At 41.1% G+C, this 27154-nt stretch overlaps 1 protein-coding gene across 1 annotated transcript in view; it reads left to right on the top strand.

Moving 5' to 3' along the window:
• The first annotated feature begins 3079 nt into the window (after positions 1–3079).
• Positions 3080–27154, top strand: part of LOC133168589 (roundabout homolog 2-like) — a 49652-nt gene continuing 25577 nt past the window's right edge. The window contains exons 1-2 of the mRNA XM_061300249.1: positions 3080–3490; positions 5892–6218. Coding sequence (XP_061156233.1) covers positions 3433–3490; positions 5892–6218 — 385 coding nt within the window. The 5' untranslated portion in view covers positions 3080–3432. The remainder of the gene's footprint in view (positions 3491–5891; positions 6219–27154) is intronic.

Here is a 27154-nt window from a genome sequence, read left to right on the forward strand (position 1 = left end):
GCTTGGGTCGCTCAGGACAGCTAACCACTTGGGTGGGAGCTGAGCAGCCTGTTGGGGATCATGTGTGCAGTGCTTAACAACATCGCTTGTGGTTGTTTGGCATTGTGGAAACTTCCAGGTACTAGGTGTGGCCTTGTGGTCCCTTTGTCTCTGTCTACTCCAAGCTACTACTCCACTGTATGCTCGCTGCTCTTCACACTGTCACACACACACACCATCTGTCTCCTCAAGCGCTCCTGGCTTGAATAAACATCGTCATAAGTAGGTAATGGCCCAGACACAACTCCTGACCTTGACATTGTCTCCTACGTGTGATCAACACCGAGAGAGCAAGTGTGAGAGAGCTACATCAGATTGATGAGAGAAGTCAGGAGCCCTTTTGAGTTTGGCTTGTGTTTGAGGTAGCATCCCACGTTGCCTGGAAACCTGTCCACGAGTGATGAAAGATGAGGGAGTCTTTTCTTGATGCAAATCAAATCACATCACTCAATACTAGACATGGGCTACACCAGTGGTCCCCAACCACCGGGCCGCGGACCGGTACCGGTCCGTGGGTCACTTGGTACCGGGCCGCCAAGCCGCACAGAAAAAAAAAAATAATATCGACGATCAATTAATTCAGGTCAAGACACTCGTCCCGGTCACGTGACATGTTTCCCCAGTCGAGCCCGCAAAGCTAATATGTGGCGACAGGCTAACTAACCAGGCAATGAAGCATTCCAAACTGCTTCTACACATGGAGAACAAGCATCCTGCAATAAAAGACAAACCTTAAACACTTCGGGTGTCATTGTCTCCGATTATGTCTAGATGGGACCGGCTCGTTTCTGAGAAACAAACTCAGTGCTTCCATTAATTCAACGTAATGGTGAGTTTTATTTTTGTCATTTGTACTTGTTTTTATGTCAGTCGTATCATTTTATTTCATCGTATTTATTTATTTATTTATTTATTTATTTATTTATTTATTTATTTATTTATTTATTTATTTTGTATTTATTTATTTATTTATTTATTTATTTATTTATTTATTTATTTATTTATTTATTTATTTATTTATTTATTTATTTATTTATTTATTTATTTATTTATTTATTTATATAAATGTATTATTTATTTATATAAATGTATTATTTATTTATATAAATGTATTATTTATTTATATAAATGTATTATTTATTTATATAAATGCCGGTCCGCGAAAATATTTCCGACATGTAACCGGTCCGTGGCGCAAAAAAGGTTGGGGACCACTGGGCTACACCATTTCTTATTTCAACCCAATGTTGGAAATTAAATGCCATCATGCATTCATAATTCCGACATGGAATTTTTATCTGGATTCATACATTTTAATGCAAAATTAAACCTTACTAGAGTGCACGTTGCTTGTTTTCAGTCAAACATAAGGGAGGTATTGTGGCTCAAGCAAAGATGTCCCACATTATAGTCAGTCAAGCGCTGCAATGAGCACATACGTATATTTATCCTCAGATTTACATGTATACAATAGCTAAATCCAATATAATTAATAAAAATGAAACAACATTGTAATCTCAGCTGAGTATGACGAGTGCAGATTTTTCCTCAAATGTCTGTAAGCCAGAGGCGTAGCCAGGAATTTTTCCAGTAGGGGCGCGCGCCCACAGGAAAAAAAATCGAACATCACCCACGCCGTTCGCTGATCGCTAAAACAACATCCGGGTCCGGGAGGCAAACGGTGAATGGATAACATCGCGCACATAGAATAGCGCTAGCACATTTGCTCAAGACCGAAAGAAAAAAACGGCATGAAAATGAAGAATCGAAAAAGCTCGATTTTTTTCAACCGGGGCGCAAGGAGTCCTAACCGGGGCGCCGCCCCGGTTCGCCCCGGCTTGGCTACGCCATGCTGTAAGCCTTATCATAATGATGGCGGAAGACGTGTGGGAGTGGAAGACGATCAAGTGCTTATAATAACAACTCATAATAATGCAGAGCACTGGGTAGTTGGCACAATTAAGTTTCCTCTTCATATTATTAAGATTCTCTTGGATTGATTTGGTGAGTCTTTATTTCTTTAGAAGCCAATTTATCATTCTCTCTTCTTGCATCACTGAAGAAAAAGACAAGATGAGCTTTGGGTTAAGGTCAGATAGAAGCGCCTTGCATACATTGACATTATTTTGCTTTCGTGCAGATCATGCCACTTAGCTGCACTTGAGATCTTGCAAAGGCGTGGACAATTCTGCTCAAAAGCCCATTGAGTGCAAAGAGGCTTCCACCACATCACAACGTGAGCTGTCGCCATAAGAACAATGAAAATGGGGAATGCTGTTGAACACATTGTTCCTTGATGAGTGAGATTGCTCCAATTTTAAAGATTGTATTCACTTTCCACCCTTAGCCACATGCTGACTCAATTAGCTATTGTCTGTAATTGTTATTCGACCCACTGGCATGAACACTGTGCCAAAAATGCTTTAATGTCAGCTTCTGGATCAATAGCAGCTCATATAGCCATTCTTAAAGCTGCCTTTATATCACTATTGACAATATTGAGCGATATTGACAACCAGCACCTTGGGCAGTGGGAAAGACTCACCTGCCATTTCTTTTTGCTATACACTCTTAATGACTCTTGCTAGCAATATATTAAATCAGCAGTGTGTGAAGCCAAAGATTTATTTCACCTTGCTTATTTTGCTTAACCGACTGTGTGATTTGATTTTTCGTTTTTAAATTAGTATTGGACTACTGAGAAAAGCTGTTACTCCAAGACCCCCGCCCCTTTTATACTGCGCTGCACAAAATATTGTACTTTCCAAAAGCCACTTAGCTAAGACTTCGATGTAAACACAAGGAAAAAAAGCATTAATCAAACTCATACGATTTGGACGTGTTTCATTTCTTATTCAGTTGGTTCCATTCTCCGTTTTTTTTTTCTGCACTCCCAAAGCATCAGCGTGGAGAAGGAGGGGCTCTGCGAGCTGCTGCGCGCGGTGCCCCTTCTCCTGCATAACCCCAACAGCGCTTCTCATCCCACAACTTGTCCCGCATGGCCAAGGGTGCGCTTCCCCGTCTCGAGAGCCGCTAAAAAAAAAAGTCCCGGTGGTTGAGAAGAATGTGTTCAGAGCCGGTCGGGTCCGCTTTAAAGTGTAGCGCGCGGGGCGTCGCTGGTGTTGTTTGCAGTTGGTGACTGCAGAAAGAACACCAACGTGTCCACAGACCGCCGCTCACCGGTGCGCTTTTATGGAGAAGATGAATGTGAACGAGAGCGCTGGTGTTTTTTTCTTCCCTCGCTGAACCGAGTGTCTTGATGGCTAACTTGAAACGGTAGACATTTCAAAGTCACAAAGGTGAAGACAGGATTGATTGATGAATTGATCGCTTTTTTTCCGCTTGAGGAGAAGGAATTCATGCGCCGCTAGCTGAAGGGGTCAATATGCCAGAATGGGTCCTATACAATATTTGGTTCTCTGTGGACTTTTATACGCCAAAATGAGCAACGGTAAGACCAAAATTATTCCATTTGATTTGTATAATCGTTTGTCTCAAATGTATTGTTATTAATACTCCATTATGTGTATGGAGCCATTACAAATAAATCATGTTTTATGTGGATGGCATTTTTCTCATCACACGCGCTAAATTATATACCGTGCACACAAATGTGTCGGATCGGCTATGATATGCATATTTTTTTACCATAATGGTTTGTTGTGTGCGCTGGTAAAACTTGAATGATGACTTCATGGAACAGTTTAACTCGCTTTTTGCCATTACAAAGTGCTACAAATAAGGTCATGATTCAAATTATGCGCAGCTTTCCCCAATATTGCCTTGCATGGGTCATTACTGTATTATGTGACTCAACAATTCATTTGCACAGGCAGATGATAGAGTTTATGTCCTGCAGTAATAACGGCTAATGTGCTGTGGAGAAGGTGCTTAGTTTGAAAACTGTCCTCTTGAGAATTTATATCCACAGGTTACTCATAAAGTAAAAGGGTATTCTGGACTCCCAGAGTTTGGATTATAGCAGGACTTCTTCCTGGGTTCTACAAGTCTCCCCCTCGTCCACTGTGTGTTTGCTAGTTCACGACTGATTAAATTCAGATGACATAGTTTGTGAATATGTACATATTAAAGTCATGACAATATGGTAATTTCTAACTAGCATCAACTTGAGAGTGACTCATCGGAACTGTATTGCTATGTAGAGTTGACGCCACCTCTATTTGAAAGTATCCCCAATAAGATTGCGACCCAGCATTTCAGCACCACGGATAGGTCCCGACAGTAGCCTAACGGAAAATCTGAGTTTGAATGAGAAAAAATGCGGTACTTGTGGACTGCAATGAGAGAATATTGCTTGCTCAAGTTTGGGTAACATTCCATCGCCACAAATTATTGATGTTTTGATGGCTCCACTGCTTTCCTTGAGTTTGTACTCATGGCTTTACAAAATGGAATTGTACTCTGCCTTTTCAGCCCTGGAAGAGCTACAAAGAGTTCACTTTAATTCCATTAAATTATCTCTTTGAGGTGCATCCGTGTAGGTTGTAGCTTGAAGGACAGAAATTGCATTCTTCTGCACCCCTACTTCCGACAAGTAAACAAGCTAAATGCACCAACCAAATGAAAAAAACCTGATGCAAAAAGGTTCAGTAATAACATGAACCTTCGGTTTACCTTCAGACAAAATAATATGGCAGCAACGGATATTAGATTGCATTTCCGAGGTAAACATTCATCTCCTAAAAGGGATTACATCACATTACAGATATACAAGATCTTGCAAAGAATGACGGAGAGGCTTGCTGAGATTACTCTCCTTTAAAATAAGACGTGTACTGATCCCATCTGTAAATGAATGAATCAAAATGGGTCACATTCCGACAAAGACACAATTAACCAACTTTCAAAGTAGAGTGCAACTGCCAAAGTTGAACACAATGACAAATGACAATAGTGTAAAAAAGTCATATCATTGCTGAGGATTAAGTGTAACAATAAGTGTTACTGCCTTAAAATAATTTAAGAGACTCCAGCTTTAAATTAGTAACAAGCATCACAGCTAGCTGGCAAGCAAATGTTGTCTGTTTGTGTCACGTCACACATGATGTCAGTAATGATAGTTTGCTTGTATTTGATTGGATGCCTTTGTTGCCCAGCAACCATTAACCAGACCAACGTTTGCAGAGATTCAACAAGAACTACTTATGTACTATTTTCCTAAAGGTCCTTTGAATCATACTCTTGTTTACGTCATGAATACAATGATGGTCATGATGCGTTCACGTATTCAAACGGAATGCTTCAACATTTTGGTCACCTGAGCTACTTGATCAAATAAATAACGCTATTGAATGATGACAGACAAAATGTAATGTTTCCTTGTGAGGACAGTCCATCATAGTCATATGCAGGATGCTGAATGTTGCAACATATCCATCAAGGACAAAACAAAGTAGGCGAAGGCATACCTCGCTATTGTTACAGTACAAAGTGAACCATCTGATGTACGGCTCGCTCTCTGTTGTACACTCACAGTGACAACATCTTTGATGATGCCAGCGTTTGATAGAACCCGTTAATGAAAAAGTTAATGAGACGTAATGACTTCTCAGTTCCTGCACGTGATGGCAAACATTAAAGCCTGTGTGTGAGAAAACTGCGCAGCCGAAAAGACCCCGATGCTAATTAATTTGGCTCTTGAGGACAGGACCCAAATGATCATTTCTTCCATCTGCAATTGCATGTACAAATTGGTATACATTGATTTACAGTCAAATTCAATCGGGACTGGATTTAGATTGGATGTTTGAAGTTATCAATAAGGAAGATGTGACAGTGATGTGACACCGTTGACTTCTAACGGAGTTTTGTGCTTGCTTCTGGCCCTCAAGGGTCTCGTCTTCGCCAGGAAGACGCCCCTCCCCGCATCGTGGAGCACCCCTCTGACCTGATTGTGTCCAAGGGGGAACCAGCCACTCTCAACTGCAAGGCAGAGGGCCGCCCAACCCCTACGGTGGAATGGTACAAGGACGGGGAGCCCGTCGAGACGGACCGCGACAACCCTCGCTCGCACCGCATGCTGCTGCCCAGGGGGTCCCTCTTCTTCCTACGCATTGTCCACGGGCGGAGGAGCAAGCCGGACGATGGCAGCTACGTGTGCGTTGCCCGCAACTATCTGGGGGAGGCTGTGAGCCGAAACGCATCTCTAGAAGTCGCGCGTAAGTCTGAGATTTCCTCTTACGCTTCTGGACTAGTGATGACCTGGCTAACACAGCGTGACAAGAGTGCAACATGAAAATAAATGACAGTATAATAGAATCATGCAACTTGAGGATATGTTGGCACTCTGATCTAAAAAGGTAGATTTCACACTAAATTAAGCATAACATTTTGTGGCTTTGGAATCCATAGATTCCATCTGTCATAATATGTGTAATGTCACCTATTCACTGAACCTACAAGTGAGTGAGTGCATGTGAATGTGTGCTCAGCATGCGTGTGCATATGTGTTTGTGTGTGTGTGAATATGCTTTCACCCTGCAAGTGAGACCTGTTTGGATGACCTGTTTGAGTAATGTATGGGCAAAGCTGTGAATTGCTCCAGGGGAGGAGAGAGAGAAAAAGGAGCCTAGATTTTAACCCGGCAAACTCCCTTTCACTATTTGGATTTGGAAAGATGCATCGTGCTCGCAGCCAGCACTCTCCCTGTGTGGGAGAGGGGCTTGGGGCTATTCGCATTTCCATTATGTGCTAAACTGAGCTGATTTCTTGCCATGAACAAGATGCACTCACGCTCAGATGCGCACACACAAACACCACAGATACTTGCTTGCACACATGAACACCCACACTTATTTCTCCTGCTCTCAATTTCTCATCTCGCAGTGAAATGAAATAGGTGGGAGCGAGAAATTCCACTCAACCAGCATTGTCCTGACTGAGAATGTGATTTAACGACACTGCCGGTGACTGCTGATGAATCCAGGCTGCTCAGTCAGCTGGGTTGCAACTTACTGCCACCCATAACAGGTCACGGTAGAAAACGGTGAGACCGATTGTGCATCAATCAAATGCAGTGTGTTCGCCAACCAGCCACAAAAACAATTGAGCAAAATCCTGCATCAAAAAAGGATGAACGATTGAATTGTGCTCCTGCTAAGATGAAGTCATACAGCTGTTTTTTTCACTGAGTTTATATTACATGAATGGAATATTGCTGGAAAAACCTTTTTATTTTTCTCTACACAAGTCCAACCTTTATGTTGCCATGACTTTTAGTTCGGGCACGCACACACACACACGCACACACACGCACACACACACACGCACACACACGCACACACACACACAATTCTTAATGTACACTCTGCAAAAATTCCACAGAAAATTTTAAGAAAAAAAAAATGTTAAACTGAGAAAATAATTTTTAGTATAAGCAAAATTATCTGGCAACAGAACAAGAACGATTTACCTGATGTACTTGACAAGATTTTGAAAAATAAGAAAATGATACTAGGCCCATATCTACAGCATTCTACAAACAAATTAGTATTTTCAAACTTAAATCAAGTAAAATATTTAAAATCTTAAAATAAGGAAATCAACATGAAACCATATTTTAGGTTCTTTGTTGTTGGACAGTCATCTTAAAATGTTGAAAGTGTTTGTTCTAAGCTTCATAGTAATTGAAATTGGCTTTTAATACTCATTGACAAGACTATAAGATCAAATAATATAATCAAGTAATAAGTATCTTGAAACAAGCTGAATGATCTTGCCTGACAATTTTATTTCAAGTAAAAATAACAACACAGCAAAATAAGCTTTTAGCTTGAATTTAAGAAATCATATCTTACTTAAGATTTCCCTTTTTACAGTGTATATGCGAGTCTAGCATGTGTTTTTGTACTCAACAGTGCATCCTTTTCATATGGCAATATGGAATGGCACTTGAAGAAAATGGATAATCTTCCAAAGAAAGAAGCCAGAGAATCAGGATTTTACTCTTTTAATCCCTTTCAATGAATAGAAGCCAACTCTAGGCACGACTGCTATGTAATGGCTGAGACATTTTGTGGGGCTTTCCTGGTTCTGCTCTAAAGCTAATTCACATTTGAAATTCAAAATATCAGTTAATCACCACATACCGTGCCTTGTCTGCCTACACAAGCTTCCAGTATTTTGCATGTTAGTTTTAGACTGTAAAGGGGCTTTCAGTATTGGATGAAATTTACAGGATGTAAATCCAAATCATGTTTGTTTTAACACAATCTGGAATTATGTAGCATATCCTAATGAATCATTTATGAGGCTTGGCTAACGTGTGTTAATGAATACATTTATAGTGTTGGGTTTATTTTCCCAAGAACATATTGTGAGAAGAAGTGGAGTGAAACCTTTTTCTCCCGCATCACAGTTAAAGGCCTGAGTGCCCACATCCCCAGTGGACATTAATTTTCGAGCATCTGCTGATGACTATGTGAGAATTTAATTGTCATCTTTCATCAGGATGGATATGAGTGGATGGTAAAGCCCGTCAGTTTTGTTGCCATAGTTTTAATAGATGTGTGTCAACACCTAGACATTGGAGGCTGCAGCACAATGTGAGAAATAAAAGTTGTATTCCAGGCATCATCTAATTTACGCGCTAAGGCTTGTCATAAATGACCTTGACCTCTGCTTGTGTTGCGTCTTTCCTGCCACGTCTCATTCTCTTGCTATGATTCCTTGTCACTGCGTTCTCTTCAGCGTTGAGCATTCCTTTGAGTCGTTCAGTGCCGCGGACTGTGCAGTAAACAACATTAGCCTAATTGGCATAATCTGAGAGTCAACGCCATGCTTTCCCCAGGCATGAAATGGTGTTCGAGCACAAAACGCCTCGCATGGATGGAATCATTTAGGCCCACCTCCGTGCAGTATTTGTGCTTTAGAGCTGGCACACACCATGTGGGCGGGCGGTGGATTACAAAGTATTTCTGTTTGGTCTAGATTCCAATAGTCAAGCCAGACTTCAAGGCGGTTGGGGATTGCAAACATAAGATTGTGGTCAGTCCATGAAAGACCGTTTTGGTGGCTATCTGAAATTTTATACGCTACTTTAAAGTTCAGAAGGGCTTGAGCTGGGAATTGGTCTTTGGTGTTTTGGAAGGTGGCACATTGCCCTTCATCAGGCATTTCACTCATAGCCGTTGCAATAATCCAAAGTGTTCTGGCTGCCAGCTCTGTGTGTTTCTAGGCAGATTGTCAATGTTTTCTGTGAGTAGATATGTTGACCACATTGCGCCATCTGTTGTCAGTCACAGACAGTCAGTCCTCTTGTGTACTTACAGTATCCACCAGACTTCATCATCCATCTTATAAACTCTTGGGATGGAAGTTTCGACCAAATCGTTTGATGCAACTTTGTGATAAGAACTCATTGTAATGTTTGTGTTATTTATGAAGTTGAATCTAAACGGTATCGGAATTACTCGCTTAACAACAGCTGTGCTTTCAGCATTTTTTACTTCAGAACATTTGGAGTCGAGTGAACAGCAGACATAGCACCCCGAGAAACCTACTAAGCTCGCCACTCAGGCAAAGTTTTCCAACCATGCAAATATTAAGGCTGTGATGGAGAATATAATCATAACGTGTCTCCGCTCATGTGTGTGGCAAGATAGCTGCTGCCTGGGCAGTCAGGAAGGACTCAAACATTCTTTTTCTTTTCTTTCTGTTGGCTCAAGACTGTGTGATAAGGGGCTAGCATCTGGTGATAACTGGACCATGCGTACTCCTTGGAGGCCTGCACATTATGAGAAATGGTAAGTTAGCTGAGGGCTAGCATCTGTTGTTAACTGGACCATGCAAACACCTTGAAGAGCTGAGGTGTACTTTCTTACAGTTGGTTGGGGATGAAAGCATATACCGGATATAAAGAAGCATACAAAATGTTTTGTCGCTTGTAGCCTTGTTTCAAGTGTTGAGTAAATTCATTATGCAACACAAAAGGTAGCGATATGTGCTTTTCATGTTTCTGCAGACAAAAGAAATCCCAGAAAATGATTTGGGTGTTTTTATTATATTTTGTGCAGCTTTTGCAACAGTATGAGACCTAGCAGGCTGTCAAACAGTGTAATGTACTGGTGACAGAGATAGAGCGATCCCTCTAGCACCAGAATTGTTTTTTTATTGTCTCAGCGTAACCATGCTGTCCATCTAAAAGCATAACAACATTCACACGCAGAGGCACACACGCACACGGACTTAAGCTGAAAGTGAGCAGTATCTACAGTACATAATGCCCGAGCTTTCCATGCCCTTGCAGATGTGTTTACTTTTTTCCACATTTATGAGACAAAAGCCACAATTACAAACCCACTTGACAGACAGAGTCATTGATCAATTCAAAGCATAGTTAGCCAATTGCACGCAACAAGGTCGGATCATGGATCAATAAGCGAGGCAGTCTAGACGAAGCAAGCTTTTTCAGCAAAACACCCCTTTGCCCCCGGACTCGTTGCAAACTGGGGCTTGAGTGTCAGGGGCTGCATCCTATTTTCTCCAACTCCAACCTAAAATGTTTTTGTCTGAAATAGCTGCCTTGTTAGCCGTGCCATCAATTGTTCTTCAAATGCACTGACAACCCATTAAATAAACGACACATCATCCCAAGTTTTCTTAGCAAACGGAAACTTTTTTTTCAGAATTGCTGATCTGTACAATCAGTTTACAGGGTGACTTTTTTAAAGAAATTAATATTCTATACTGCTGACTACAAACATGATGCCATACATTTTACATTACTAGGTGTAATTAAACGATGTAATATCCTAACATTATATTTTGAAATATGACTACATATCCCATTTTAAATGACTTGGCAGCGCCTTAAACTACTCCATTAGAACAACTCGGTGAGCCTTCATACGATACTGCGACGGCAATAAATCATTGCTGCCGTCATTGCTGGAAAACGTGTGGCACTCTGTTGCCAGGGACTTGAATCAAGTTATGTTTTATCGTGATTATGTATTCGGTTATTAAAATATAAAGATGTTCAATGGGGATAATGTTAAAGATGTAAAATGACTTTGGGAATATTAAAACCCGTGTTTGTCTGCTGGGAGGCAGGACACGGAGCACTCATGTCAACTTGCTTGGATCACGTCATTGGCTAAAAAGCCACGCAATGAAGGGGAGTTTGCCAAAATAGAGCTAGAGAGTTTTAAATTAAATGGGAACAATGATTTGTTATACAAGTAATATGGGTGATGGGCTCAGTCATGGAGCGGTTTATACTCCAGGTACCTCAGGAATGTCTTTAGGAACGTAAATGACTGATCAATCTGCCTTATTGGTCAAAGGAGCATCTTCAGCCAGTCAGAGGGTCTCCATAGTTCATTATTCATGTGGCCTATCCGACAACCAACATAATCTAGGCCAAAGCACTGTTAGTAGCGCTAAGTGTCCCATTCCAGACTTCCGCTCGTCCATTCATTCATCCCAAATGTCTCAGTTTGCCTTTAAAAGGTCAACCCCCCATCCATTGCATCTTTTGATTCATAAGAAGTCAACATCAAACGTAACAGCATATGCACCTCTGTGAGTGGACAACTATCGGGAACCTTTATTAATTCATGGAAACTAGTGAATGCAGCATCTTTCTTCAAAGGACATACACTAAAGCACCTGTTTTCTGGTGTGTTTTACCTGGATGCTTCATAAATGCATCCTTTATTCAAGACAAGAGTGACCTAGGTGGTCTTTTATAGCAGTGACTGTTCAGAGTGCTGCGGCTTAACAGCCCTTTATGCATCTTGGTGTTTGCGGCCATGCTATGCTTAATTCATTCTGGCTGTGGTGAACTAACGTGAGGTTGAAAACATTTCATACTTTTCCGCAATAACATGCCATGTAGTTGTATTTGTTGCACCCCCACCCCCTAAGTCTCTGAGGAAACTTTTTTTTCTATCAGCTATTTTTGTATCATGATTCCTCCTTTTACATTTTCATGGCTCTCTTTATACTCCAGGCACAGGCTTGGGAGCAAACCCTTAAAGAGTGTCAAGACCATTCATCGTATTTTAGCACTCATGCACTTAAAGGGGGAGCTGCAGTGAGAACATGACACGAGTTGAAAAGCATCCTTACAAATGAGGAGCTAAAAAAATGGAAGACAAAATGGAGCTGGTCAGTTGTAACTTCTAGCTTCTAGTCTTTTAAAAATAATTTCAACAAATTTTAAAGTGTACCAGTCTGAATTTTGTAGATTTTAGCCGCTCATAATCTCAGGTCTTCAGAATATCCCCAAATCTTTACAACTGTGAGCAAAAACTTGGCCATCGCCGAACTGTGTATTATTTTAAACGTTGCGCCTCAAAACTTTTAGTCTCAGACTGTATAGTCCATGGAGTGTCCTACATAACATTTGATTGGCTTTAAGTTTCAGAGACCAAGACTAAGTGACGCCTCACTCCTTTTAATTGCCCATCTATATTGCTGCCAATGACCTTTTGAATGTCTATTGGGTTTGATCACTGACACGGACAAAAACTAGCCTAAGGGAGGAACTTTTATCTTAGTGGAGCAATTAACTCTTGTAGATCAATGTTAAAATTGTATTTGAGTTAATGAGCTGTTCGATGAGAGTACCGTATTTTCCGGCCTATAAGGCGCACCGGACTATAAGGCGCACCTTCAATGAATGGCCCATTTTAAAACTTTATCCTTATATAAGGCGCACCGGACTATAAGGCGCACCATTAATGCATCATGTCAGATTTTTAATCCAAATCAAATCATTCTCCATTTTATCTTTTTTATTTCAACTTCAGACGGAACAAATTACTTTATAATCATAAAATAATGATCCATAGTCTTTTTGAGTCATGATTCATAGTCTTCAGCGGGCCACTTATGATTGATTTCATGACACAATGCTTTGGGCCAGTTTAAATTTAGGAATTTGGTCCATATATAAGGCGCACCGGACTATAAGGCGCACTGTTGGTTTTTGAGAAAATTTTAGGTTTTTAGGTGCACCTTATGGGGCGGAAAATACGGTACTATGGATTTATTGAAAATAGAAGAAGACAGAAAATGATTTTGAAAGGTTGACAATGAAAGAGAATGTAACACCACTTGATAACGCCACGGTGTTTTGCGTGTCGAGGACGGCGCCCTGGTGTTTTGTGGGATAGCTTGGTGTCACGCTCCAGTAGTTAATGTGCACTAGTTTATGGCTGCAGATGTTTTCCGCATTGGGGACCAGGACTGAGGAGTGACCAACACCGCTCAGCATGTGGAGGAATGGACCGTGTGCTGGAGAACAGATGTTTGCAGCCTCTGTGCGTTTGTCATTCGGGCTTTAATCTGGTCAGTGAAGGGCACCAAAGGCAATGTGCAGGGCTATTACATGCATGGGGACCCCACGTCTGCCCAAAGCTCCCAAGTCTTAAATGTAATGCCAAACATACAGCCAAATCAATAGTGACCGTACACATGCCGAGCAAAACCATCTACTTTGTAATTGGCTCAGATTTAGGCCACATGTTGTATTGTCAAACCTGTGGAGATTATGCTTTATGGTGAAATCTGCGGAGATTATGGAGCGGGAGGATATTATGCCTCCATTTTCTCTGATTGCTTTCTTTGTGTCGTTTCCCCTGCATGTGAACATCCAGCTTGTTTCATCCCTTGCTTTCTCCCCTAATGGTGCACCTTGTTCTTTCTCAATTCCCATCTGTTGTTCTGTATCCCCAGCCCTTCCAACCTTGCTACTGTTCTCTTCTTCCCCACCTCCTCCTCCTCCTACCCTTCTTTCCACCTCTTCTCCTTAGGGCCTCTGGCTGTCTCCCCACAAGTGATGTTCTCCTGGCCAGATGATGCATGCATATCTCTTGTGTCTTCTTGACGCTAACTCACGTCGACATTTGCACAGCATTGTGGGATTCTGCTCTCGGTCATATTTTGTGTAATGATGAAAATGATGATGGTGATGAGGAACTTGGGGCGGGGGGTGGGTTGATGGTTATTTTTTGCCCTTGTCTTTTCTTCAATATCAGCCAATGCGCTCGGTGGAGAGGGAAGATAATGAGTGTTTGTGGAATGGTTAAGCTTTAACTCTGCATGTGCTTATTTTGAGGCCCAATATAGTACATGCGGAGTACGTCATGCTTGTCAGGCAGCCATTGCAGTGTTGCTCAGTGTTGAACATTCGCTAATGACAAGAACTGTTCCTTACACCGGATTTGCCTCACAGGCCACCGCATTTGCCTCACAGGCCACCGCATTTAAAGTAACACCATGTGACAGGGGAGGGAAATTATCGTAAGGAGAATATTTTCTTTTCTTGTAAATGTGCAAACAAGGGGAAATTTGCTCCCAGTAAAAACCGAGTGAGAATAAACACATTCCGGGAGAGACGCGGGGGCTATGATTATTTGACTAACGCTGGAAAGAGAGCACGAGTGGGGTTACGCCTGCCTTTTTGCCCTCCAGCGGTGTCTCCTCGATGTGTGTGTGCGGGTGCGGTTAAAGTGCGGGTGGTAGCGTGCATAATTCAAGCATCTCTCTGTATGCAAAGCTGTGTCAGTTGAATACGCCACCTATGGAAGAAAGATTTTTTTCCCCCCCTGCAAACTTTGCTACACCCTAATTAATCTGCTTAAACCTGCAAGGCCCGTTTCCAGCACTCTTACACATCAGAAAAGCCAAGCAGCACTGAATCCAACCAGGATTTTCTCCATGGATGCTGCCAGTGGAAAATCACCCAAGCCTCACAGCTGACAGCTTTCTGTCAGAATGCGGCAAGACGCATATAAAGTAGAGCCAAGCATAGACCTCATCATTTCCCATGATAGATGTTGGGGGTTGTCACGAGGATCGTGAAGCCCCTGAAACTCAGGTTGTAGGGTTTGTATTGCCTAAATGCATCCCAGTGTTCACCGGGGAGGAGACACTTTGGTAGCCAACAGATGAGACAATTTACGGTCATCCGTGTTCCTTTGGTCTTGCCTTGGGCAATGACTGCGATCTGGTTCTCACACAAATGTCATGGGTTACAGCCATGTCGTGTCACTTTCACTCTCGGAGCTGGAATTGTTGGAAACAAGTCTCCCGGGGATAGCTAATGGAGTGAATCGTAAACTATGCAGTCGACTGCTTGTGGTTGCTGTTGTGGAGAACTCGGCAAGGATGATCTTGAATCGAGCAAACCCACATGATTTTGATTCATACTTTGATTTTACCATACCAACATTTTTACGTGTGTATATGTATATATCTATATCTATATATCTATATAGATATATAGATATATGTGTGTGTGTGTGTATTTTTTGGCTGGTTTTACATAAAGGATCTCTTTTCTTCAATTACATTCGGTGCATATGTGTCACAGATTCACAAAGTTCCAATTAAGTCAAGTCAAGTCAAGTTTATTTGTATAGCCCTAAATCACAAGCAGTCTCAAAGGGCTTCACATAGACAGAAATTGACAATTATTCTCAAAGCATCCCCTGATCTTAAGCTCCCAAAAGGGCAAGGAAAAACTTAAAAACCCCTACCAGGGGAAAATGAGAAACCTTGAGAAGGGACCACAGATGGAAGGATCCCCCTTTCAGGATCACCAGGTTGAAATGGATGCAGAGAGGGCACAAATGATACAACATGAAAATCAATTAAATAAAAAGTGGATGTCCATGTCATAGCAGAGGGCTGCCGAAGGAGCCCTCAATTGTCCTGGCAGTGTCTTCGAGGAGGTTGAGCTGCAGTTCCCCCATCCTGAATTGGCCCACGAGAATCCAGATAGCCGCTGTCAGCATGGGTGCCACCTAACCACCTCCCCGGCCGGGGAGGGGGGAGGGAGGGGGTGGAGAGGGAGAGAAAACAAACTCCAGCCGAATCGGCCACTACAGGTTAGTTAAAGGCCATGTCATAGAAATGTGTCTTTAAACGTGTCTTAAATGTTTCTACTGAGGTAGCAGTCCTAATATCCATTGGTAGGGCATTCCAAAGCTCTGGAGCCCGAATAGAAAATGCTCTAGAGCCTGCAGACATTTTCTTGGCCCTCGGTGTCGCTAAAAGGGTAGCGTTTTGTGAACGAAGGTTACGAGATGGAACATAAGGAACAACTAGGTCGACGAGATATGGAGGCGCTAAGCCATGCAGCGATTTATAGGTTAGTAGAAGAACCTTGAAGTCACATCTTAAATGGACCGGGAGCCAATGTAAGTTGGCTAGTATTGGGGTAATGTGATCAAATTTTCTTGTCCGAGAAAGCAGCCTTGCAGCAGCATTTTGTACTAACTGTAGACTTTTGATGCGGGACTTAGGAAGACCCGAAAATAGTACATTACAGTAGTCCAGGCGCGACGTGACGAACGCATGTATAATAGTTTCCGCATCACCAGTCGAGAGGATCGGACGAATCTTTGCAATATTACGAAGGTGAAAAAACGCAATTCTGGTTATATTCTTAATGTGCTTTTGAAAGGAGAGAGTTTGGTCAAATATTACCCCGAGATTAGTTACAGTATCGCTTTATTAATTAATTAATTAATTAATAATTGAATTAATTTCAATCATTTTAAGATATCATTTCCCCCCGTCTGCATGCTTAATATTTCCAAGCCCGTACAAAAACTGGGAAATCCTGTATGAGACAGGTTTACAATATAATAGCTACGGCTTAATCTAGGTAAGTGTGTTGTTCTCCCCCATTAAAATTCAATTTCAATAAAGCCTGACAGCCATTTTCATTATGCCAGGACACCAAAGTGCCAACTTGCTGAATATTTGACTCCTCCTTTTTGCTTACAGAAGATGACACCACAATGTATTCACAGCACATAGTAATTGAATTAATGTGACGTGTATTCAAAACACGTATGCCCAACTAAAGAGCTGGATTAAGCGGCACCAAAGAGAACTAATCTGTAGAAAAAATGTATTTCATGCTGTAAATTTCTGTGAGTGTGCTGGCCTCAGATAACCAGCTTCTGTGTTGACTCAGCTTCAAATTTGGTCCCTTGCAGTCACTCACACTGAATGATTTTCAACATCAAATGTGAATATTCTTCTTGTCCTGCTATGCACATTTTACTGAGTTATTTATAATTGCATCAAGTATTTATTGGGTTTTTTTTATTACATGATTTGATGACTTATTTAATCCCTCCGTGAGATACACACACAAAAAGAGAAATTATGTATATTCTTGTCTGGATAGAAGGATCAAGGCGTATCAGTCATTGCTTGAGTTGTATACATCATTTAAGTTGCAAAATAGTTTGTTATTTTAGTAAATTTGAAATAGAATGACAAAAACAAATTAACCTTTGAATGAAATTGGTCGGATATGTACTGATTTAACCAGACAGACATGACATTTAAAAAGATGAGGGTTCTTGCTTACATATTAAGAAATAAATCTCTGATCCTAAAGCTTTGTAAAATGATCACAATGATCTTATTTGATTTGAGTGACATTCAAAATAAATATGGTTCTTACAGTTTTGAAGAACATAGTACAGGCAATTGGTGCGCTAGATATTCTGATTTCACATATAGGAAAGAAAATTACAGTAGTACAAGCTTTTCAATGTGGATTCCACATACACTTGCAATCATGTACAAACATCTGCGACCTCGCTAATTTGCAGGAAAGAGGCAGGCAATCACTGTAATGATATCTTAATCAGACTTACAAGGACAAACGCGTGCACAAAATAATTCCAAAAACACCCTACTCTTTTTTTTTCTTTTTGGTTCGATTAATCCTTGATTGGCAACTGTTCTGTGCAAACTCAATCTGAGGCAACACGGAAATTGGTTTAGCATGCTTGGCCACGTTTGTTTCACTTACTATTGCCAGACAAGTTTCTCAAGTGTCAAATAGCTTACTTGCTGCACCTTCCTGTCGTTCTTTGATTTGCCATATTGGCAAGTGAATATTATTCTGACGTTAAATGCTTTAAGAGATGTTCCCACTCACTCCACTGTCTTGCTTTCCTAAATTTGCACTTGACGTCCAACACCCATTAGAACACTCCTGTCTTCATTCAAATAGGCTATTAGCAGTTCCTGAAAGAAAAAGAAATGTAAGCACATGATCAGAATGCAATGTGAACTTGGTTGCAACACATTTAGCGACACTTAATTAATCCTAATGGCTTCTGAAATAAGCCAGCCAAACAAATATCTTAACCATAAATTACTATTCACGATTCCATACCACTCAAGGCCACAAAGCACTCCCCACGGGCACTTTAACTCCCGCATTAATGTATGTGAGTGTACCATACTCGATTCTACACAGTATGTATGTTCAAATGGACACAGCAGACATGACATGAAACATAGTCCTACAATCATGACAGTTTTCATCCCACCAAGTTAGATGAAAACATTTGATGAGTGTTTTATGTTGACTAGATTTAGTTTTGTTTCATGTTGTCATGTTTTACTGTGTCAGGTTTTCGTTACCACCCATGTTCCTCGTCTTCTATCAGCTAACTCTGGGCACTCGTGCTTCGTCCAGATGTACCTCATTGTCTTGCCGGTTTGTTTGCATTTAGTTTCCTGGTTTCTTTCAGTCTGTGGCTGTTAGTTGTTGACGTCATATGTCAGAGTCATTGTCATGTTATCTCAAAAGACTTGAATGTTAAGTGATTTGTTAAATTTTTTATTTGAATGCTTTTGTTTTGTGTTTTTGGTGGCTACATTCCTTTTCAATTTGATCAAATTATTTCCGATGCAGAATTATACAGGCATACCCAATGATGTGCCAGTGAGTAGAGACATCGTCCAAGTAGACATTTTTGTTGTCGATTCCATTTAAACGCAGTCACGCTTGAATAGAAGTTTCCGCGTTTTGTATTTCTTGGAGTATGTTTGTTTTTATGTAAGGTGGATATGTGTGTGCTTTTGTGCACAAGGCATCTGCTGCAGCTTCCTTATCACCTCCTCGCACACCCGCTTAACTTGAAGCCTGAGCTTTTCCTCTTCTTCATGTCTCCTCATCAAAGTCAGATCCCACCTTGTTTGCAGCACACCTCCCCCACCGCCTGCCTGCATGCGTTTGCTCTTCCCCTGCCCCTTCTACCTGTCCTGGCTTTCAATCAAAAGCTCCACCTTGTCGTCCAAGCAGACCTTGCTATCGTATCATCGCCGGGAGGAAAAGTCATGCTGCTCCGACGACTTACAGCCAGGTGTTGTGGTCATCGGAAACACTAATAAGGATTAGCAAGGATGACAACGTTGTTGGAAATGGAAGGAAGGACATTTTGTTGCACACTGTGTTTGAACTAAGCCCAGCAGAGTTAAAAATGAAAGTCATATACTGTAAATGTCATAATGATCCAATCTTTTAACCCTATTAGTAACACCATCACTAGTGACGGGTATATTTTACCCGATATAATATCCCAGTTTTCATCAATTCATGTATGCTAAATTGTAGTTTGCCAATAGTCAGATTCCCGTAAAAAGATAAATAGATGCATGGCAGCACTCGTGCCAGCGTCTGGTAAGACATAAACAATATTATCAGACAATTTTTGAGAACTGATTGTCGGGTAATAATATTTGCACCACGGTCCCGACTTTCTGCTGTTTCCTTTATTGCAGCTTGGGACTTCCTTTGAACTGAAGACATTTGAGGGTTTGCCATCATTCCCCTTCCCGGTTCAATATCAATACCATTTACAAAAACCAATGACATGGAGGGGAAAAAACGGGAGAACGGGAGCTTTGACGGCTATTGTAAAGCCTTCCTTCAATCTGATATCCACATGCGATCATGTAATTGCCTTGGCATTAGTGTACATACAACATGAAATTTCCAATCACTTATTTTCTAACTCGTGCTCTTGTATGTTTCCTTCCACAGTTCACATGTAATAATTGGATGGCAAAAGTGTCCAGATTTTTAATTAACTGTGGCCAAAGATGGAACGTCTTTGGATTTCTAATTAACAAGGCTGAGGTTTAAGTACATTGGAAAAGTAAAATGGAAAATGTTCCTTCTTTGTCTCCCTCTTTTAGTAGTAATTGTGCATGGGCCATTTTCCATGTAGTGCAGGGTTATCATATCTCAGCATGAAGCGCTTTTCTGCTGGAGTTGATTAAAAAAAATGTCAGTTAAAGGATTTTTTTTTTTAGTTATGCTTTTGTAGTGAATGTGCTATTCCTCACTTGATGGGAACAGTTATTTTCTACTTGTGCCCATGCAAATGACAATTGTAGATTGGATTGTCTAAACAAAAATAAGTGTATAACTCATCACTGTACTGTGGGGGAAAAAAGCTATGAGAATATTCAATGATATCAGATTCATTCACCACACAAATCTATTGTTCCTACACTCTAAAATTTAGAGTGCATGTTTATTTGTTGTTATTTTATTACATGTTTAAATAAACATAGAGAGAAAAGGAATAAAAAGAAAACCGTATTCAGACACCCTGGGTTATAAGGTTATAAAGTCAAACTTTATTCAACTTCACTTCAACATCCCTATATAAGGCACACCTGATTATAAATACAATGTACTCCCCCACTCACACATTTATTACTGAACGTTGCATTGAATCCATGCATGGAATGCAAAAAAAGCAAGTCATAAAGCTTATGGGACAACATCTGTCTGAGCAGCGTGTGTCCCTTCCTCATTCCCTAATTCCCCCCTCCCCCCACTCCGACCCCTAGGGAACGGCATTAATAACTGTAAGTGGATAATGCCCTAGCTAGAATTCCGATCAAGGTTTAATAAGAGCGTGATTCAGTTTGCCGCTGGAGGCAGGAGCCACTTGTGTGTGTGTGTGTGTGTGTGTACGTGCCTTATATATTGTAGCTGAATTCTTGCAATCTTTACTGACATTTTGACTCAATTACAAAACCCAGCCAACAACATAATGTGCCCTTGATAATATAACAGGGAAGATAAGGTAGCCATATTCTATTTGGTTCCAAACCACAACAGTAGCACGCTTTGGACTCTTGCCAGGTTGACAATGATGATTTTGTCTTTGCTTGATCTTGCGCATCGACGCGCTGGCTTCGTGCTTGCGGTTGTTAATTGCACACCATTGTCACACTGTTGATGTAAGATACTAGATGTTATAGCTCTCTGCATACATGTAGTCTCCAGTGATGTATGAAACAGGCTCCCAAGGGTTAATTATAGCATCGCATGGATTCCATATGTGCATGTCATTAATCGAGAGAGACTGGTGCACCCAAATAAAATTTTGTATTTACAGCAAGTTGAACATGAAACTAACAGCGGATGTCATTTCGATGCAGAACTATAATTTGTGTTGGGAAGAAGTGTGTTTTGCTGAGAGTGGGAATCATTTAGCATACTCTCTGTTCATTGCCATTAACTCCAAATGATGCAAGAGCCAACCTGACTCTGACATCTAATCCTCTTACTCGGAAGAGGACTAATGCGTGCAAAGTATAAAGTACATAAAGTACATCCGACAAACAGATTCATTTTTTATCTGCGTGTCTCAAATGCTACAGTATTGACGAGCCGAAGACCTTGTTTACTTTGTCTCCTCAAACTCGTTGGACTCCCCTTCTCTATTCCCTCAATCGTTCCAAGCAGATGGCTTCCCTCTAACAGAGCAGTGACACCAGATGTGCAGTTTCAGTGTCAACTCAGGGACCAGCTGGGCCGAGTGTGCCAGTGGTTCTTTTAATGAAAATGGCTTCACTGTTACTGTGTGCATGTGTGAGTGGGTGGATGTGTGTGTGCTGTTCACAATGCTTCAGTGGCATGTGACAGTTGTGGAAGTCTCTGTGGGCGGAGGCTTTGAGAGTGAGCCACAGCCAGTTGCACTGCAGCTCAACTCAGCCATGCAGTTGCAAACAGCACAAGCACTGAGCCTGAAAGAATCCAACTCGGGTCCAGAATAAACTCCACACCACATCCACTTCAATATCACCTATTCCCACCCTATTAATATATTCTTACTTTTAACATATTTAGCAATAATGAGACCACTGGGCGTATTGCTAATTAATGAGTTAAAAGAGTTCAAGGTGAGTTTTCATTTCTTATGAAGACAATAGAGTTGAAACGTGATTGCCAGGTACTTGATAATGAACACTTCCTACTGATACAATCTGGAGACCTGCCTAATAAAGTTGCCACTACATGCTGCGCTCTGTAATTTATGTCTTTGCTTTGAAACAATTCATTATTAAGCGTCATTCTTCTGATCAATTAAATGATAACGAAACACGTGCCATCCTGTTTGCTTGGCTATTATTCTGACTTCTCAGTATGAAGACCAACTCGTCAAGGGGGAAGAAAATCCTCCAAGTAATCCAAGGGGGAGAAAAAAGTGTTTCTTGGGTTGGAGAAAATAAAATATGTAAGTGATACATCTTGGTGAGTCAGTTTTCTCTACTGATAGAGATGTGCCCTTATTTTCCTGCAAGATTATTAGGTGTGCTTTTAATACCCTCACCAAATGGCTGACCATTGTCTTTTAAAAGCAGGGGTTCCACTCATCATTAAGGTTTTAGCAGCAGAAATGGCAGAATAAAACTTGGATTTAAAAGCATTTGATTCAGCATATAACACCAAGAGAATCCGGGTAAGGATTAAGGACATTTAGTTCTCGAGTAATCACTTTTGACAACACCACGGAATACTTATCTATAGAAACGAGTAATTGGGTTTTTCCTTTACTTCCTGTATTTTTCTGCTGCATTGTGGAAATCTTTGGAGGTAGGATACACTGATGACCTGGTCTTGATGGTGCCACATGGACAACACAGTCAAACACATTTACACCTTCAAGCTGTTAAGATCCTCGCTAACCTTAGAGTGACTTCTGTGTCTATTTGATAGCCAGGCAGAACATTTGAAAAACACCAGTCATGTAGGCTCAGCCAAATAATACTTTTGCGAGAGACAACATGCTCCAGTGGGTGTGGTGATCCATTGCCCTCATCAATTACATTCCCCTGAGAGAAAACGCGTGGCAGTTTTCGGTTTCTTCAAATACTGGATTTAATGGTGCTTCCATCAAGCGCCTCTTCAAGCCAGTAATTGTTGCTGCAAAACAAACATACTCTTTCAGATGAAAAGGCTGAATAGAGCTTTATTAATAATATCCAAACCTGTATTGATCGTGTTTTCCCTTTTAAACCATCCGTTGACATGATTCCAGACAAATTAGAAATTACACTGAATATTTAGGAACTAAGGGAAGATTAGCCGGATATTTTGTTGTGTTCCATATGGGGTTGCAGTTTGATTATTCTCATCCACAAGATTAAAATGATCTTTGTCAGTTTCCTTACGCCTGTTACCTAGAGAATATGGCTGGCTTGCATCTTTCAGTCAGCCGTTGCGTGTCTTACACTACTGACCTTTCCTCTCGCAGAAACGTGACACAGATGTTGTCTCGTCTCTTTTGCCTGCTTGTTCATCTGTCCACAGACAATCGGGTTTGGCACGTGGAGTTGCATGCAGATCAGACGACAAGACTGGCTGCAGTATGTCACCGTCAATTTTGACAGTGATTCAAAGGACTTATTACATCGCCGGAAGAAGCCTCCCTGGGGGCACTATACTTTATTTCATGTCAGTCAGAAGTCATATTGACACGCTGTGGAACATCAGAAAAATGATTTGATCTTGATGAAATGTGTTGACGGTTGGTTAGTAAATCAACTGATAGTGATACTTTTTCGCTTAAATTGAAACTGTGCATAGCAACAAGCATTTACACGATTTTGGCACATTGTTAATTGAGGGAGAATGGACCAAACCAGCTCCAATGATACAAATACCGTACATACGGTGTTTTGGTGATATCTAAAAGCAAAATAATTGAGGCTGCGCGTCAGGCTCCACCAGACCCACAGTTTATTATGCTGGGGGAAAAAAATGGGCACGGGAGCAGTCTGCTGGCTTTTTAGCCCAATTGGCAGCCTGGTGGCTGTTGCTCATCTGTCCCCAAGCCAACAATGAGCACATCACAGATCTGGACTAGGATTAAAGGACCTCACACTAACAGCTGGCCTGAGATTAGCCGTGTCAGTATTTACAGTTATTTTGTTGACTTGCACACCGCTTTCTGTGCAAATAATGGACTACTATATCATGTTACTTTTTATTGAACTCGATTGGACTTGGTCTTATTTTGTCCCCCAAGGTTGTCGGATAGCTGGATGCAGGGGAACAAGTTGAGTCTTTTCTTTGTTCATGAGCCTGGCTGTCTGAATTGGAAAACGTTGAGTGAGTGTTTACACAATCGCACAGTGGGACTTCATCACCCCATGATGGTCCATCTAAGAAAGGTTGAACACATTTTTCATACCTGTCTGTCAACACAAATGTCACCGAGCGCAATTTGACAGCAGCACTGGCTGTTCGTCTTCTAGATGTTTGGATGCTTTATGAAATTGAAGTCTTTGAAAGACATCCTGGGAAGCTGTGGGAGAGAAGGTCAAACAAATGCTGCTCCTTTACCGTCTCGATATGAGTCTGTTGGGTGGTCTTGTGCCTAGTAGAGGGGCTGTGCACGAATGTGATTAACAGAGATTTGGGGTGAATCATCTCCTAAGCTGCTCATTGGTGCTGTTGGCTGGCGAGTGCATGGGAGGAGTAGTGAGATACTGACATATATCCTCTGACACTCATTGAGCTCAGAAGATCACATGAAGGGAATTTTTAGATTCGTTAGATCATGTAGAAGCGTTGGAATACCACATTTCAGGTTTTGCAGCGGTGTGAATTAAACAGTTCCATTTATTGAAATGAATTCATCTCTATAGCATTGCACTATGTAAATAGTGTGGGTCATCTGCATGTTTCCATGGAAAGCTAGGATGTTGTGCAAACAGAGCTCGGTGCCACAATCTCTGGTGGCCATCATGGAATGTGTTTGATCATGCTGGATGATGCAGATCCACAGATAATCTCATGGGTGAATTCTTTTCCAATGAACTATAATCAAGACAAAAGATAAAATGTGATATTGCCGTTTACATGAAACATATTCAGACTTACATTGAGTGTAAGACAAGTAAAGATGTAATTACGGCATTTCAAACCTTCAGGTTGTGTGAGAGGTACTGTTCTTTAAAAGCCGGGTTCAATTACAAAGTGATGACGACAAAGATGACTATAGAACAGAGCAGCATACATAATTTGGTTTGGAGAAGACGACTGCTTGTAAGACAGCACTTTCTCCCGCGGGTGACCACTTCTTCAGTGAAATAAGGCAGATAAAAGGCTAAATTCTCATCTCTGACTCACTCCTTCCCCAGCCCATGTACAATATTGCTGTGAGGGTCGATGATTTTCCTTTGTCTCACAGACACGACTTGCGCTTTTATTTATGAACTCTGGAGAATATGTGCATCATATTCACGGTCACTCTCAAACAGTTAGATTAGCAGGATGGAACTTTATTAGGTTGAGTTTAGCATTCTTAAATGCAAAAGCATGACCTTTGCATAATGCTGTGCGGACGCCTGCATTCACATTTGCAGGTGTAATTTGATGAGATAGTCCGCGAGGCAGACATAAGCAAATTTACACAGTCTTGGAAGCGGCGGAATGTGCTCTCATGAAAAAATACATGGAGACAGGAGTAATTAATTATAGATGTGGAAATGTGGTCCGAGGGAACGCTGTTACAGTAACTGGAGGGATGGCGAGCGAGAGATGTGAGGATGAAGTTGAGGGAGGAGGGGAGCGGGAGAACCTTGGTCCTATACCATCCACAACTCCCATTTTCATTACATGACAGGAGAATGAGAGTTAATTAAACATGACAATGGTGAATCGTTTATTGTTAACCCTTGGTGGTGGCTTCACATGCAAAGGCCAAAGAATGCATACGAGATGTGTTGTGTTCTCGCCTAAAGTGTAAATCCACATTCAAATATGGAAATTGTGGGGAAATGACTCATTGTGCTCTATGTGGCACTGAACTGAAACTAATGATTGTGGTTTAATTTTACTTAAGATAACAAAATAATGTTTCTTGTCTTTGGGTGAGCCACAAATGGAATATTTGACTGTAATGATGGTCTGCAGAAATGAAACCGCTTTTAGCTGATGATGAGAGCGACTCACCATCTTTTCACCTCATCTATTATGTTGATGCTGATTGAATTTGACACTAATGAGTCCAAAAAGCAAAAGCAAGCGGTGCTACTTGCTTACAAATTCGAGGATGTCTTATCCCCTTCTGCCACTGGACATTCCGGTTTTATTTTACTGGATTAAAAAATGTAGCACAGTAATAAATATCAGATTCTGGAATCGAGCTGTGAGATAAATATTAGTTATAACCTTCATTATCAGCAGAATATTTTTTTTCCCACAAGGCCAGGCTTTGTGATTTCTTGATTGCCCCTATCTTGTGTAAGATGCTGTTGTTGAATGCAGAATGATATTGGACGAGGTGATGTACATCTGCTGGATTTGTAGCCTTCGGGGGACGAGTAAATGCTCCTCATATCCCGGCGCATCACCGTCCTGACTGATTGCTGATGACTTTTTTAGGGCACAAGGATGTTAAGTTGTTTTTGTATTCAAATAAATAAATAACAAAAGGCCAGATATTTGCTACTCCCCGATTGTGTTGGCACAACTGTCTCTCTTTTTGTTCCGACTTCCTGAGCTGGGATGATTTGTTGTGGTCATCAGCAAAGTTTGCGATAAGAACAGGGCAGCTGTTTTTTTTTGCTTGTGCGTGTGTGTGTGTTTGCATCAGTGTGTGTTTTCTGCTTGTGACAGATATGGGACAGCCTTGACTCCAGTTGAGAAAGTGACACACCCCTACAGGCTATCGTGTTAAAAAACAAATCTTCAGCAAACTTCAATGTACTCCTGTCATATGAAATTTCTCAACTACTCTAATGTGTTTTGTGCGACGGGATCGTCACATACCTGAAATCAAATGCATACATCGTCTATTGACTTAAAAAAGAAAAAAAAAAGGACTTTATTGCTTTTTAAACCTGCTGGCTTTGTTTGCACGCTGCATATCAATTCTTTGCACGAGATCCCCAAATTGAAATGCAGCCATCTGTTATATGCGGCAACTCACAAGGTGTCTTCATCTTTCCTCTCCACTCATACATTATTCTGTTTCTTTCTGCCTTTGCTGTGTTGTCGTACCAGAAAAACACA

The sequence above is a fragment of the Syngnathus typhle genome, linkage group LG15 (assembly GCF_033458585.1).
Source record: "Syngnathus typhle isolate RoL2023-S1 ecotype Sweden linkage group LG15, RoL_Styp_1.0, whole genome shotgun sequence".
NCBI classification, from domain to species: Eukaryota; Metazoa; Chordata; class Actinopteri; order Syngnathiformes; family Syngnathidae; genus Syngnathus; species Syngnathus typhle.